This window comes from Metopolophium dirhodum, chromosome 5, assembly GCF_019925205.1.
Source record: "Metopolophium dirhodum isolate CAU chromosome 5, ASM1992520v1, whole genome shotgun sequence".
NCBI classification, from domain to species: domain Eukaryota; kingdom Metazoa; phylum Arthropoda; class Insecta; order Hemiptera; family Aphididae; genus Metopolophium; species Metopolophium dirhodum.
Window position 1 is genome coordinate 381,862 of NC_083564.1, and position 18,001 is coordinate 399,862.

The 18,001-nt window shown below is 29.0% G+C and overlaps 1 protein-coding gene across 1 annotated transcript in view; it reads right to left on the bottom strand.

Annotated features, from left to right (window-relative positions):
- Positions 1-6: 6 nt before the first annotated feature.
- LOC132944685 (uncharacterized) overlaps positions 7-18,001 on the bottom strand; it is a 33,364-nt gene continuing 15,369 nt past the window's right edge. The window contains exons 7-16 of the mRNA XM_061014156.1: positions 16,818-16,868; positions 16,516-16,557; positions 12,738-12,773; positions 10,650-10,682; positions 9,353-9,397; positions 7,406-7,432; positions 4,992-5,000; positions 3,364-3,414; positions 2,726-2,776; positions 7-53 (exon numbers count right to left, since the gene is read on the bottom strand). Coding sequence (XP_060870139.1) covers positions 7-53; positions 2,726-2,776; positions 3,364-3,414; positions 4,992-5,000; positions 7,406-7,432; positions 9,353-9,397; positions 10,650-10,682; positions 12,738-12,773; positions 16,516-16,557; positions 16,818-16,868 — 392 coding nt within the window. The remainder of the gene's footprint in view (positions 54-2,725; positions 2,777-3,363; positions 3,415-4,991; positions 5,001-7,405; positions 7,433-9,352; positions 9,398-10,649; positions 10,683-12,737; positions 12,774-16,515; positions 16,558-16,817; positions 16,869-18,001) is intronic.

Genomic DNA, 18,001 nt, shown 5'->3' on the forward strand with positions numbered 1-18,001 from the left:
AGTGTTTCAAAATATAATTAAATTAATTAAAACGTGCTTACTGTATTGGTAACCTGTAGGTAATGAAAAATCCTATTAATTTTTCTTTTAAATATATTTTCATGTTAAGACTTTAAAAATAATATGAACACACAATTGAAATTCAGTATACAAAGTAATATTTGTATGATTTATAACCAATGTTTGTAACCATTGTAAATCAGTTCGGCCGTATCTAGGTAATTTTCAACATGAAAAAACGTGTGTTTTAAATAAATTGTAAATTAATAACGTCATTATGAATAACAATGATCAGAAAACTGACATCGTTTCACAACCTAACTTCCCTAATCATAATAACAAAAAACTAAAGTTTTTATTTCTCCCTTCTATTTTGCCATACTCGCCTCCGTTGATACCAGTAATTATAATATTGCCACGCTCTCAACCTGCTCCATACCTCCATGAACCATCTTGACTACCAGCCTAACACTGCATAGATCACTCATGGAGCCTACATATAATACATAAAAAATATATCAAACTTATTGACATTCAACATCATCATATACTCATATCTCATAGTTCAAACACAGGTCACCTTAATTACAATAAAAAATTATAGATCACTTCAAAGAAAGTAACATAAGCTAAATTAACATTTATTTGTCCCACATCCTCTCCACACATAGATCATCATAAGAAACCTACATCATTCCACCTCAATCATTAACATTATTATAGCTCTATAGCTGAATTAGGGCAACTGTAGTTAAACACGTATAGGTGTGCAACGCAAAAATAATAGTTAATTCTTCTTCCGCTGATTTGTAGAGGTTTTATCTCTAAATAATAACACAGACATGGACATTCACTTCATCACATAATTATTTAAAACCAAAGTAGTAATTGAGAAACCACATGAAAAGAGTCATACCCCACCACAATTTCATAATACTCCCAATATTATCGGCTGCACACACACAATAATAAATTGTTAACACGAGTCTCGATGCATAAAATGCGATGAAAACCACCGGATGAGTGCACCAAAGAATAAAACAGTCCCTTCAAATGTGCCCTCTGCAACAAAGGCCACACTGCCAACTTTAAGACTTTAATACTGCCCAGCATTCAATTTAGCTTCCCAAAAAAAGGCTTCCAAATGTACTTCCATTCAAGGATATATTATTATTATTATTATTATTATTATTATTATTATTATTATTATTAGGTATTCTAGGTATAGCTATATTATATACCAGCTATAGGTACTACGTATTTGTTATTATGTATTGTAAGTTTGTCAAATTCAAAAATATGGTATCGAACCGTACTCTAGCCAAAATTTTAACCATACTTTCATCTTTAATTTTGAGGGAAGAAAATTGGATATACATTTTGATATAATCTTATAATTAGATATGCATTATTATCCTTGTACCTATATACTTACATTTTTACAAAATCAATTTTATTATTTTGTTATTAAACAACAAATATTAACGGTAGAAACTTTAAAAAAACTCTATTATGACTTAAATCATATTTTTCAATGTAGAATTAACTAAATAAAATATTAATCAGAATTTGCAATCATTTTGAGCTATTTATAGGGATTTGATATTTTTAGTTTTTTAATTATTTTTCTATAATATGTCACTTCCTACTTCCAAAAAGTAACCTAACCTGATTGTACTATGCAAATAAAAAATATCAAATTAATTGGAAGGAATTATTTTTATAATCGTTTAAATATTGACAACATTTGTTAAATACACGAAAATTTTCAAATTGTTTTATACAGTTGGAACTTGTTAATAAAACTTTCAATTCGAATGCCTCGAAAACAGTTTTTTATAGACATAATAATATTATGTTCAATTTTATATTTAAATGAGAAATAATAGTTTTAGCTATTTTTTTATGATTAAAAAAAATATTATTCGTAATATTATTTCGTTCAAATTAATATTAAATCCTCTCATTAACAAATTTATGAAAGATAGGCCTTAATCAATCCGACGTAAGCGCAGAGACTTAATCAAATAATACCTTTTTTTTTTTTTTTTTTCCAGTTTATAACCGACGACGCCGCGGGAACTGCTTGCGCATTACTGCCGCGACGCCGCCAATCAAATAATACCTAGTACATAATAAAACAACTTAGAGTACCATCACTGGATGGCCCCCCTCCTCATCATATTCATGTAAATAAAAATTCCGTTAGGTATATCTATCATAATATTTTCCTATTATGCTTTATGCTTATGCATATAGTGTAGATTATTAATTTTCTAATAAATAAAATAAAAAAATGCGTTACGACCCAATGATTTTTTAAGGGACTCTGGTGGCAACATCTTCAACTTACGCCACTTAAAACACCGCAATAAATAATTGAAAATTTGAATGCATGTACTTTTTGTATTATTCCAATAACTCCACTTATATACATTGTGCGGGGGAAAATGTATGTTATTGAAAATGTTCTGTAGCGTAGATTTGTACAAACATTTTTTTACACATCTGATGACTGACAGGGAAATTACGAAAATAAATACACTAATGGCGTCATAAAATTACTTTTAATTTTTTTATGGTACAATTTCGACCAATGAACGATAATATTATAGTATATTACAATATACAATTATGTTTAAAGTTTAATAAATGGCACATTTAGGTGAACTAAATTAGAAGTCGTTTAATATCTGAGTTAAATATTTAAGTTGTATGAACTCACTCAGTTTCGTTATGCTAAATATATTCTCAGAGTAGTTTTTACGTATATCATCTGAAATATAAAATAGTTATAAAAGGGTAGTAATTGTATGTTGCATGAAAAAAATAATTAGAATAAGCTGATTTACAAATGCATATTTATAGTTTGTTTGCATTTACATTAGACAATTAATTGTTATATAGCTATACATTTTTAGATGATATTACCTATTCTACTAGATAATCTAGATACAATGTTGAAGAGAGTGCAAAAATTCTAATACGTTTATTACAGATTAAAATAATAATAATATAAATGGTTGTCATTGGTTTTATATTATATGTATTACTACAATAATAAGTAGAAACTAGAAATATGGTATAGGTATACATATTTTGTATACAAAAATATGAAGACACAACCAATACATTTTTGGAACGGACAATGCCGGGTGTCAAAGGGATGTAGTTATAGATAAAATATTAGTAAAACTTTTTAAGGGTTTTGTAAAATATTATCTAAAATTCAAATACAACTGCAATACTTCCAATCATAAATAAGTAATAACGTCTAAATTCAAGGTATGCAATTAATATTATGCAATTGTATGAACATTTTAAATGAGTCATTCGTGGAATAATGATTATATAATTGCTTACCCATACAGTCACTTGGACCTCTATTGTATAGTGCTTGAAGTAGATTATAACCTAAAATTAAAATGTTTAATTTACTTACGGAATTACAATTGTTTAAACATATTTTGTATTAATTATAATATCAAATAAACGTAGGTATCTACATACAATTAGTTTTTTAACTATCAATTGTTTTATATAACTATTGAAAAATAAACTAGTACGATGGTTTGTAGAAAATTATCATTTTTTTTCATTTTTTTTCCTCGGCTAGAAGAGTTTACCATCATAGAGTTTTCAGATCATTAAAATCGGGACAACTTACAATATCTCAAATTATCATAATGCAATATTGTATTATAATTAATATAAATATTATTAATAATATCGTTAATTATAATTTCTATTACATTTGATTTGAAGGTATGATTTATATTTTGTTTTTGTAATAGTAATTTCCATGCTAATTTCGCTTTGATCATAGGTAATTAAGTATACTACCATGAATTATCAAATAGTGAACATAGAGTTGTAAACATAATTTGCTAGTGTACATTTTGGGAATTACCAAATTACTGAAATGAATAAATTTTTCAGTGGTATTTGTCGATTCGTTTTGATTTGCAAATTTATTCACGCCAAGTATGTGTTGGTTTAAATTATGAGTCACAATCCTCTTTTCCAAATAAAAACGAACCGCGTCGAGCAGCGTTATCAGAAGCGGCCAGGAATACGCCCCTGCACAAAATGAATAATTGCAGCTGGAAATGTCAAGACACGCGCGCGTTTCGACCGGTTTTCGTTCGCCGCCCGGTGCGTTCTTATTTGGAAAAGAGTAATTAAAACTCAGAAGATGTCACACCCGCATGTGTTGTCTCCGTCTTACAAATGTACAACATACCAAAAACTGTTTTGCGCGGGAAAGAACTGAAAAGACTACAATCATAACTAAGAAACGGAATTTCACCACATAAAAAGGAGAACTTTGACTATGCAACATTGTTTTAATTTTTTTGATATCATTTATTTGTAAAAAGTTTTTAAAGTTTGAAAAACACAAACAATAATGGTTTTTGAAACAGTAAGAACTTTTTTCATATAAATGATATTAAAAAGATAAAAACAACGTTGCACAGCCAATTTTCTCCTTTTTATGTGGTGAAAATCTCGTTTCTTAGTTATGACTGTAGCCTTCTCGGTTATTTCCCGCGTAAAACAATTTTTTGGCTATGTTTTACATTTGTAAGACGGAGACAACGCATGCGGGTATAGCGTCCTCTTAACATTATTTAAACCCCGCTAAATAAATTCAAGGAACAGTTTAATCAGAAAAATTCGTTCTGACCTAGTTGTATAAAAAGTGGGTGAAGTCTTAAATGATGTAATTGAGAACAAATGTTCAGTTATAACTCAAATGATTATTATTCAAGGGAAATTTTTATGAGATGTAATGAATTGAATCTGTACTGTCAACGACTAAAATGCAGGATAACGTTAACTTATAACAATAAAATACTCAATAATAGGTACCTATCTTAGGAACAATAATTTTAACTTAATTACAAGTGTAGTTTTATAGTAGCGTTGTATTAGCTTTAACGTTAAGTTAATTTAAACTTAGGTATTTAAAATCCATAAATCAAACTTACCGGTGTAGTCTAAGTAAAAAAACAACAAAAACATTTTTATTACATATTATTTTCGTAAATATATTATGAAAGATAATTAAATTAATTTAAAATTTGTTTTATTCTCATTTCAACATCTTACACATTTACACATTATAATTATTTTTGAAATTCGATTGTTATGTTACATAATATTTATTATCATTTTAGGCTTTCGTTCCAAAATTGAAAATATAAGTTTGAAACTGAATATTTTCTTTTTTTTTATGTGACTCTTTTCTGAACTGATTTTCACCGAAAGTTTAAATGTTTTTAGATATATAAAACATCTAAGATTTTTTTAGATGATACGAAGTCACTAACTGCCTATACCTATATTTATTGTTATTTTTGTTTAAATCATTTGAATTTATTAAATGTCAATACATAGTTTTAAACTCATATTCTGAAGAGGAATAGATTTCCAAAAGCTTGGTCCGCCAAACTTAACTTTTAATAGTTATGCACGATACGTCGTCGTTAATGATGTTAATGATCGTTATTGTTTGCGCCACCGCCGAGGGTAAAAAACGATTGCGTACATTCGTTTTTGGTGACACCTTTTAAGCTACACGATTGCGTACGAACTATTTAGCGTTGTTGCCAATTTTCATTTTAGTATATAGGTACCACATGATTACCCTAAAAATAATTTATAAAGACATTGCTTTTTTAATAATTATTTAGCTTTTATTACCAACGCTTATTGTTAATGATATCTGAATCGGCACATTTTATTTTTTATTTTAACCGCGACATCAACTTATAGCGATTTATATCGCAGGCACGAATTTCCGTTTAATTATTATTGTATTTTTTTAACTATATGACCAACTTGCCTTAGCCCACCATTGAACCAACTAACCGTTACATGAAACCCATCTATATAAATTATAACACTCTTGTTTTTTGTTTTGTTATATTGTTATAATCTACATTCTGCTCTATATTACTAGGTTTTCTTATACTATATTGTTACTACCTATCAGTATAACAACTGTAGTTAGCCTATCGTTATATGCAAAATAAAAAAAAATGTACAACAGTCCTCTATGGCCGGAAATTAAATACAGTGAAACCTCCACTAACGGACACCTCCCAATAGCGGACACCTCCCAATAGCGGACGTTTTTTGGGGAACGGGGACATTCTCACTACTTTTCAATAGGAAAACCTCCGAATAGCGGACTCTCCGAATAACGGACATTATTTTATTAGGAAATTTTTAAAACAATGGTAAATCCCTAATCATTATTTGAAATTACAATCTGTAATATGCCTATCTGTAATACGTATTCACATTCGTATGCACTCTTGTAATAATGTAACATAATTACGATATCAAACTCGGTATGGGACGATACGATTATGACAAATTCGGTTATCGGTGAAGCGATTATGTGTTATGACTTATGACAAAATTATGTCAGTTAGTGACGGTTTTCGACGCGATGACTACGTTAAAACGAAAGCGGTTGTCGTTTCGCGAAAAAAATTTACATTTTAGATTACCGTAAAAACAACGGAAACGTAGGAATTCGTGCACTCGCAGAAAAGTTTCAAGTTGGAAAAACACAGATCGTGGATATTGTTTCTAACACAGAAGAAATTTATAAAGCGTGGGTTGAAAATGGAAATGAAGAACAAAAATTAACGAAACTAAGAAAATGTGAAGGCAGTGTGATTGATAAAGAACTTTTGGTCTGGTTTAGCAAAACTCGAGAAAAAAATTTACCAGTTACCGGACCAACAATACAAGAAAAGGCTAAACAACTTGCTGAAGTTCACGGATTAAACGACTTTAAAGCTTCAAAAATATAAAAATGTAATAATAAATAATAAATAATAATTTTTGATTTTGATTGTAAAAATATACTTTAAATAATAATAATATTATGTAATTTGTAAAAATATAAAAATGTAATAACTTACAATAAATAATAAGTAAAAACATTACATATATGTACATACATATAGTACATTATTATACAAATAAATTTCAAAAATTTATCCCCTTTGAATAACGGACACCTCCGAAGAACGGACAAAATGTTGGTGACCAAGAGTGTCCGCTATTCAGAGGTTTCACTGTATTTTAAATTAAAAATTATTAATAAGTATTTAAAATTAAAATGAATTAATATTCTAACCTAACCTAACATAATATAAGTATATAAAATTATTCAAGTAAATATTTAAAGATATATAATATAATGATATAAAATTGCCAACTACCTATTTATAAATATTTTGTTATGCATTAAATTCAAATTATATAATAATAAAACAAGTTAAGAAACTAACACTTTTTTAGAAAATAAATGTTTATTGTTAAAAATTGTCCTTCATAATATATTAATATATAGGTAGGTAAACTGCATATAGTTGATAGTTACCTCGGAGCCATTCTTCATTGAAATTTTCTGAAAACAATATTATCAATGTTTATCCATATTTTTAATTTTGATATACATACTGCCTACTATGATATTTTACAGTATATAATTTCAAGTAAACCACATTTTAATAAATACAATAATTTTTTATAGCGTTTTCAACTTTTTGATTTAAAAAACGAATTATAAACAGACAAAGTTGTATTCATTGAAGAATATAATATGCAAGGAACCATTCATTTGAAAATTCCTAAAAACTGTCCATATCTAACCAATATAACGTGTTAAAATTCCCAGTAGGAAATATTTTAAATATAGAATACAATTTATGGTTTAATCATGGATTATGCTATTTTATAAGTGTTAAATATTTCTCAATTGTGTATAATTTATATGACTTTGTGAAATGGATCAGTTTGGATGGAGTCCTGTGTCGGAGAGGAGAGACAGAGACGGAGAGCGTTTCCGAGCAAGGTTGTATTGAGGCCATAAGGTAACATGTGTTCTTTAATTGCTTAAATTAATTTAAATTCTTTAAGTATTATTTAATTTAATAGTCTAGTGAGTTAACTGTTAATTATAGTGAGAAGGAAAAAATAGTAAACAGTAGGTACACCAAACCACACACTCGCAGCTCTGTATCTTATTGACGTTTTAATTACAGAAATAAACTTAATTAGTTACTCTACTCAATTCAATATTTATAAATTTAACAAGGTTAAAAACTACAAGATTTAAAAACAAAAGCATTTGAATTGAGTAAATTGACATTAATTTTACGTAAATGAATCCAAATTCTTACCGATATTATTATCTGTGTATAAATAGACATGGAAAAAATGTATGCTTAATTTAATCGATTTTACTAGAATCACTTAGATAATAAAAATCTAGGTTAAGGCTGTTGGAACATAGAATATTTTAGGTAGTACAATTTAGAAAATTGTCAAAAATATTAATGGCAAATATTGGTCATAGTGTGAGTAGTAAATGAACCTTAGTGTGTGTAATCCATTATCTGAGCCATTGTCGTGTTATCGTAAAAAAACCGTTAAAATCGGTATAAAATAGCTACGAACTGATGAATGTATTGATTTTACAATAATGGGTGTTTTTTTAATTTTATTTATTTTTATTTATTTAATTCAAATATACGGACAATACGTCCTATTACAATATGGTCATGTATAGTTTTAAATAATAAAATTATTTTGAAGTTAAACATTAAAAACACGTTTAACTTTTATAGCTAAGAATTGAAAATTTAAAACAAGGTTCACTTAAATAGGTTATTTTGTAAACAAAAAATATAAAAACAGTTTTTTTTATAGTTATTTTATGTTTAAATTTGGACGAATTTAGATATTTAAACGAAGAAGCACGATTTTAGTTTTGTTTTATATTTTTAAAATATTATTCGTGGGTACTTGATACTTCTAAAGTATATTGTCATACACAAATATGATAATTCACAAATAATAATAGTTCAACTTCACCAACTACCGTATTAACGATATAAAATATCGTAGGCTCACAAACCGTCTTTGTTCATAGTCATTTTTCGTATATAGTGATAAGTTATCACTGATAACTGATATTTTAACATTGAATTCAAATTTAACATCACCTATTACAGTCACCCGCTTGTAATCTACTGTACAGCAGAGGGACTTCCCTCTTTTCACCTCCTCGCTTTTTTACTTTAATTATTGGGTATTTTAATATCTAATTGAAATTAGCTGAGTGTTCATAAAAAACGTAATCGAATAATAATAACAATAATGTTGATATGAAATATACTTGTTAATTTTGTATTCGACAAAACGTATACAAAAATATGGTACTTATAAAAAAACTGATATACCTTACCAAAACTTTTATTGGAATTACCAAATATGTAATGGATGTTCCTACCTACTTTACTCAAATTAACTCTAATTTACTCACGGATTTTGTTTATAAAATTGATGTCTTTAAGTTGTAGTATTTTTTCTGAAATAGATATGTTATATGTTCATGTTTAATTAATATGATCATACAAATCTATACAAAAGATATCCCAAAACTCAGCGCAAAGTTCACAATAGATGATAATTCAGCCACGGATTTGTCTCTCTTGTCATGTTGATTCAACACGATTCCGGTCATTAGGTACCCGGTAGATATTTCAAGTGCCTCCCAGGACGGCGATAATTTAAGCTTATCACATACGATGAATGTCGTTTCGACCGATGCTCAAACTCACTTCACATCCAACTATCCAACTACCGTCAACGCTTAGTAAGTAATGACCATACTCGCTGTGTAGAAAATTTTATGCAGGTGCATACATTAATAGTAGACTTACCTACCTGTTTTATCGGATTTGAATTTGTAGTGGTGTATCAAAGTACGATTAAAACAATTTTTGTTGGTATGACATGGACGGTATTTTTATATAATAATAGGAATAATGGTAGGTAACACTAATATACTATAAATATAATCTCAAAAAAAACACTCCGCCATACTCCGTGGAAATAAAAAACGTTAAGTATAAAATAAAACGGCTCTAAAAGTTGTGATATCATTTTAAAGGTAGCTAAGTCTTTGAACAATAAATATCATTTATGTTAAGAGAACGTCAGCGCACTATTTGTTTTCTCTCTCTGGCCTACGCGACACATAGACTAAACGCATTTTCACAGTATCATTTTTTCTATATTTTGAAGTAATCTTAGAGTAAAATCACTCATTACAAATAGATAGAGAATAATATTTTTGAGGGAATGACTCATAGATTTGTCTAAATATTGTCTCAAAACAATTTGAACATTATTTAAATTTACAACATTTTTTTTGTTTGTTTTGAAAGTCGAATACAAACTCAAATAACAATAAAATATAAAATCGATATGTCATTCCCTCAAATGCATTAATGCGTTTTGTCTATGTTGTGCATGGGTCAGAGAGAGAAAACAAATAGTGCGCTGATATCCTCTTAAAATAATCTGCTAAAAATTTGAAATTTTCTTGATTTGATTATCAACATTTTAGCAGATTATATTAACATGAACTGTATCTATTGTTCAATGACTTAGCTACCTCTAAAATAATATACTATCCTACGTCCAATCCCACTTATTACTCCATACTTGTGTTAACATCATGATAATATGGTTCAAAACGTTTAGAACATATATATTGAGAACATTGCTGTATGAAAATGTAAATTAAAAAGTAAAGTTATAACTTAGATACTTACTTTTTTCTTTTATACTTAAATCTTTGGTTCCATCTAAAAATATATATTAATTCTATAAATTTCTGATGTATAAGAAAAAAAATCAATAAACGTATAATAGGTACGTCTTGTAAATGTAATACATTCATCGCTACTCTCAGAATCTAAAAAAGTATAATTAGGTAACCCAAACATATTAATCATCGGTTGCCAGGGGTAACCTAGAGACGTTATAACATTAATTTAATCTTTGTTAAATGACAACTGTAACGTGTAATCAGGCAGAAAAATACAATAATATTTTAGGCTCCCAGCCTCAACACGATGACGTCACGGTAACAGTTTCAGTGGTTCGCACAAAATTATAGAATCACCCGCAAACTACCAGATCTAGCGAATGTGATTTTAGATTCTGAGCGAAGCGATGAATGTATTGATTTTACAATGATGTGTGTTTTTTTTTTATTTCATTTTTTATTTATTTTTTATTTTTGTGTCTGTAATCACCTTTTAGGACAGTAAAAGTGATGGATTTTCTTCAACAGTAACTTTTCTGATAGGAAAGTGAATCTAGTTGGTACTTGGGGGAGTCAAAAGTAAAAATTTCCCAGTAGTTTTCAAAAGCCACGTGAAAAACAAAAGAAATATTAAGGAAAAACGGGAATTTTTACGCAAAATCTGTTTTCGAGAAAATCGATTTTGGTTTTTGTTATAACTCTAAAACTAATGACTGTAGGGACATGAAATTTTGACTGAATGTTTATGATTGCATTTCCTATACACCATAACATTTTCCAAATATTTTGACTTATTTTGAGCTGTTTACGGACATTGTCAATTTCCATTTTTTTCTATAAATATCAATAAAATATTATCTGTTGAGTAAAAAAGCTTGAAACTTTAATAGAAGGCTCCTAGGTTATTGTTTCAAAGGCAGATGAAAAAAATTAAAAACCCTTTGTCACAGTTTTTATTTATAAGCATTTAAAGTTCAAATGTTGACAAAAATACGGAAAAATCACGAAAATTAGCAAATTATTTTGAGTTGAGAATTCATAAAAATTTATCTTTTTAAATCTAAGATTTGAAAATGTAATATAAGATTACTCATAAGTTTCTCTACCTTTATCAAAAAAAAAAAATGTCTACAAGAAACTTAAATTAAATTTTTATGAGCGTCTGAAATTTATATTTTTACAACATTTGATATTCACTCGATTTCTCTTGTAACAATTTTCTTATTTTATTGTAATTAAAAAACGAATAGCTGTAGATACTTGATAATTTCACTGAATGTTTATATTAGCATTTTCTATACACCATAACATTTTGAAAATAATTTGTCTCTTTTTGAACTGTTTACGGACGAAGTCAGTTTTCAATTTTTTTAGTTTTTTTTTCTATAAATATCAATAAAATTTTATTTGTTGTGTAAAAAAGCGTGAAAATTGAAGCAAGGCTCCTGATATAATGAAAAATATTAAAAATACATAGGCACAATTTTTTTTTATAAGCATTTAAAGTTCAAATTTTGACAACATTTTATCAAATTTATAATTTATTAATTATTTTGTAGTTAAAAATGTATTAAATGTTTAACTTTTATGGCTAAGGATTGAAAATTTAAAACAAGGCTCCACGAAAATAGGTTATATATAAATTACTTAATTCACAATAATATCATCAAATATACTTATTTCATAGGCTCCTATCATAGGCTGACCGACCGTTTTCGCTCAGAATCGTTTTTCTTATACAATGATATTATATAATTGAATTCAAATTTAATTTAAATTACTGTACAGCAGAGCGACATCCACTTATCCACCTTTTCTTATTTTAGATTTTGCGCTTAGTGATGAATATGTGTGTTGGTTTTACAATGATGTGTGTTTTTTTTCTGGCTATCATTGACATTTGGGTGTGGTACCTAGTTAGTAAATGCGCTCATTTTCGAGATAAGCATTTTTTCTATTAGAAAAGTGAATCTAGTTGGTGTATTTGGTACATATGTTTACATATATTAATCTATAGTAATATTAACTGTACATTTTGTGTACAATTATATGAGTAAATATATAAAATAATTCTAATTATCTAAATACTAACTTGTGTCAATGTTAGTAGCCTTTTTTGGGTAATTAGCTGAAAAAGTTGTAAATAAATCTTCACTCTTTATGGATATCATTATGATATACTTATTTATTATATTGTACTATAAACTATTAACCAACAACTGTTTATTCATAAATATTAAATAGTCATTGTTGGTGCGTATGCCCGGATTTCATTCGATTCTGGAAGGAAACCCTATGATCAAAATATTAATCTGGACAAAAGGAATAAAAACAATCAATGGTTATTAAATACAAATGTTGCCCATGTTAGTTATATTTTATTAAAACAGAATAAACAGAAGGAAATGTTAAGTAATTTCACATGTGATCTTATGGGAGGTGATACAAACACGACTTATACATGTATGAACCACGAATTAAGATATACCTTAATATATCTTAATTCGTGGTATGAACCAATGGAATTCATAATATTTCTCCAATGCTACTGTGCGAAAGGCGGCTGCACAATGAAGCCGGGCGGCGTGTATACGTGTGTGTGTGTGCACAGGCGGCAGCTCTACGTAAACCGACGCGCTTGTTGTCTTCGTATTTGATTTTTCTTCCTCGTAACTCTATTGGTGGGGAGGAGAATGAGAGAGTGGACTGTATTGAGTTTAGGTATTGTGATGAATGTTACAAATGTGTTTTGTGGTATGAAAAATGTACAGAACAGTTTATTTAAATGTTCTGCAAATATAATGACTTAACGACTAGGGTTAGTAGTAATAATTATGGGTGTGCGCAATCACAATCCGATCGGCAAGTAAATCAATCGAAAAAGAACAATAATGAAAATAAATAATACACGGTTCGCGTGATTCGAGGAATAAACATTAACAACAACAATATTGTGTACGACCTGATAGCGTTGATGATGCTGTGATGTTACCGGTGCGGCTGCGCCGCGGTCGTAACGTGGTACGGGGCACCGGTAAAGCACTACGTTAACTCTTTCAGGTTTTGGTTTTTTTTAAAAAAAAAATAAGACAAGATGCACGGTGTGTAGGTAACTAATTCATTTATTTTTACAAAAATAAAACAATAACAATATTACGGATCGGAGAGACGGACTTAGCGCGCGCGTTATGTCGAGTCGTCGGAGTCGAAGAGTCGAGACGTTGGGCAGCTCGAGTCGAGGGCGTAAAAAGTAGTAGTCGGGATCGGAGAGCCGAGACGTGGGGCTGATCGAGTAGGGTCGAGAGCGAAAAGACTAGTGGTGTGACAGGCGAGCGAGAGCGGCTTCGAGCCCGTAACGGCGAAAACGTCGGTGCGCGAGGCGGGAGACGAAATTGTGGAGGCGCGTCGTTCGCGACCAAAGATACTACAAAAACAGGCGCGCTAGCGTAAGTGGTGATACGCGTCGTTATAGCCCACGATTTAAGATATACTTATATCTTAAATCGTGTTATAGCCACAATGCCGATGATAAGGTGGAGATGGTGTGACTGTCCCGGAACGACGATCAGCTGACGGAGGTGGAACCGGATCGCGACGATACACCACACGTCGACCAGGGTGACGTCGGCCGGCGGGTCAATGAACCCATGGACTTACCGTGTACTGAAACGGCATGGTGGACAACTGTGTCGAACTCGGACGACGCGGGCTCGAAAAAGGTCCTACAGCCGCGTAATATTGCGGCTCGTCGCGTATGGACGTCGTTGCCGCGGCGTCTGTCACATAAACTTATTCGCCAGAAGAAGGTATCCAAAAAAAATGTTTATTAACTGATGTTGGTAAAAAAATTAATAGAATCTTAATATTTTAAAGACAAACGGGGCCAAATATTTTATAGCGGTCTACAATATGGTTTGTTTATGTACATTTAGTGTTAGTCTTTTATTGTTTTCGCAAGTATACATTAATTTGGCAGAAGACGTGAATGGTATTCATTCAGTAATATACGCACTATTACCAAATAAAAAAGTTGAAATTTATCCCGAATTATTTACTTTTTTTGTTAATCAGTTTAAATCCTGAATTATTACCACATTCTTTTTCCATTGATTTTGAAATCGATCCTATTCATGCAATTAAAGAAGCGTTTACTCAAGTTAACATACATGGATGTATTATTATCATTTAACAAAAATATTTAAGAAAAATTGGTGGACATATTAAAGGAATGATATCAAATTATAACAATGATGCTAATTTTTCTGTAATGGTAAAAATTATATTTTCATTATCATTTTTACAGAATGAAGATCTGGACATGGAAACAGATTTGCTAGCTGATGAATTATCTGACAAAATTGTTCCGTTACTCGAATGGTTCAAAGAATATTATATAGGATAAAATCGAGTAAAAGATAGCCGTTAATCACTGCAATTTCCTCCAAAAATTTGGAATTTATATCAAAGGGTGCTAAGTACTGTTAACAAATCAAAATCGTAATAATAACTACGCCAAAAATGGCAAAAACGAAACAAAGAACTTCAACGGCCGTCGTCGAGCCAAGTTCATTATCGACCCCGCCGCCGCGCCGACAGCAATGTTTCAAGCAAACATCGGGAAGACATCACGCGGTGAGTGACCCAAAGTACCAGTGGTTTAGGATACCGAGCACGCAACGCACAGCGCCGCATACAAACGACTGAACCCTGCGAAGACTTACCCAAAAGTGGGCATCCTCTAGTTAAAAAGTTATATTTTTCAAAATGTTTACCTAAACAAGTTAGTTAATTTTCTAAACAACTTATAAACTAGTTTAATTTACAGTTGAAAAACTTAACTTTCCTAAGTTTATTTTAAAATAATCCTCCGAGTTAAACATTTTTGAAAATTTTTTTTTTCATGGTTTTTTTACGTAAACATTAATACTAAATAAAAATAATCCAATATTTCTGTTATTTTTCTTGATAAAAATATTTTGTAAAAAGATATATTTTAATAGGTTAGATAGGCATAATATTATATGACTTTAAATTGCTATTTGATATAAAAACTTAATATTTGTTAAATTATTAATTGACATGTTTTGGTATAGTTTAAATATTTAATAGTCATGTAAAGTAAAATAGGTACATACACTGCACATTACATTAAAAGTTTAATAAAAATTGTTATTTTAATTTAGGAAATTAGAAAGGACTCAGTCACTCTTTATGTGATCCACATACTAATTAAAAAAGTTAGATTAACTTTTTCAAACTGAGTCAAGTTAATATTTTTTCCCTATTAACTTTTAACTTATCGATCTTGTGTCCTCTTAACTTAACTTAGCTTGAGTTCATTATTTTCATTAACTTGCCCACCTTTGGACTTACCCATTTCGATAGTCAGTAATTAATTATATAAATTATATTATATACACTAAAGATATGCAGCTATGCAGGACAATATTATTATACTGGTGAACTAATGATTACGATAGTACGGAGAGAACCAACACACTTCTGGTATCTACCGTGGTCAGAACTCTATTTTAGTTATTATAGATTTTATAAAATGTAGATCATATTTTTTCTTGGTTTTTTTTTTTTCGTTTAATACCACATGTAGAAATGATTGTAAAACTATACCACTAGATGCATGGTAAGCATGGTAAATTTCCTGAGTAGGTATATTACTTGTGACCCATCTCCTCCGTTTCCCCTAATTTATTTGATATCAATCCATTATTTTTTAACACGTGTTTAAAAGCTACATTAAATGTATATATTCAATAAATAATACATGGTTTCATCATTATTTTCTATTTTAGAAGACTTATTGGTCTATTGTATTATAAATCTACAAAAAATTGATTTAATTTTAAGTTTACCATTTTTTATTTTCACGTTAAACACTGCATTTTTAAAATCTTCTAGAATAAACAAAACATTACATTTTTGTATTAGATTATATGCATTTGTATAATTTATAGTTCATAATATGTTTACAATCAAAGAACTAACGAATTTTTCATATTATAATATACCTTATATTTGATTAACCATTATGTTAACTTTTAGGTTTCTGAATATTGTTTCAAAATATATTAAGCATAGCAGTAGAGCAATACTATTAGTACCAACATTTTATGAAAACAATTTAAATTTAAACAGATATTTTTTTAAAACTTACGAAAACACTGATAAAATTGTTTTTTACGTGGTTCTGAGTTTAATGCTTCATCTGTTAAAATAATATGTATGTTTATTGTTTAAAATATATTATTTTATTGGGATTTTATCAATTGCGCTTAAAATGACCTTTTCGATACATGATCGATGAGCATATACCAATTGCGCTCCGTCCTTTTCTGGGCCAATAGACCAATAATAGTGCTAGGTAATTTTCACGGTTACTAAATTACATTATAATATTTATTTCATTCAATAGCACTCACAATTATTATTATTTAAATACAATGAACAATGAAAATGAACGTCAATAATACATTAATTATAATCTAATATTCTAAAATTATAGGTGCATATTTATTCTAATATTATATTATATAACAATATATGTATATTATTTTAAAACTGTGGACTAATAACATTTTTCTTTGCAGAATGTAAGTACCTATATATAAATAAATAGCACTTTTCGATCACACTTAATAACAAACATTCTTTCGTAAATTTTTTCATTTAGAATATAACAAACGTTAAAAGTTACTATTAGTACATTTATAATCTAATATAATCCTAACTTCATAATCAAAATTTAATAATAATAATAATAATAATCTACGGTAAAAAAACGACTTTATTGATGTTTTACAATAATAATAACAAACTGAAATATTTAACAAGTCAAACAGCGTAATTATAATTAATATATAATTTTTAATTTTCAATTTATAAATTGTTATTGTTGAAATATACAATTAATATTAGTAGTCAATCTTGACACGTGTGTACAAATTAGTATCGAGTTATACGAGTATACGACTCACTCTCTTTACGGATGTAACACGACCTCTGTTGTGGATATATATAGGGCCTTTGAAGTATGTAATATATTTCACTTGCACAGGCGCCGTCTTACAGTGCGTATACGGTGTGTGTGTACAGTCACAGTTAAATAGTCCAGTTGTACGTTATTATAATATATTATTATACTTGGACATAATCATATTGTCGTGTTATTATTCATTCATACTGATACTAAAGTCATTAGTCCATCAAGCGTCACTTTCAACAGTTATTATATATAAACTGTTTTAAGTACAAAGCTTAAAATAAAACTAAAAGGTAAGCACAAATTGAAGATATATACTAACCAGTGGCCGTAAAACATAAGGAGCGCAATTGGTAAGA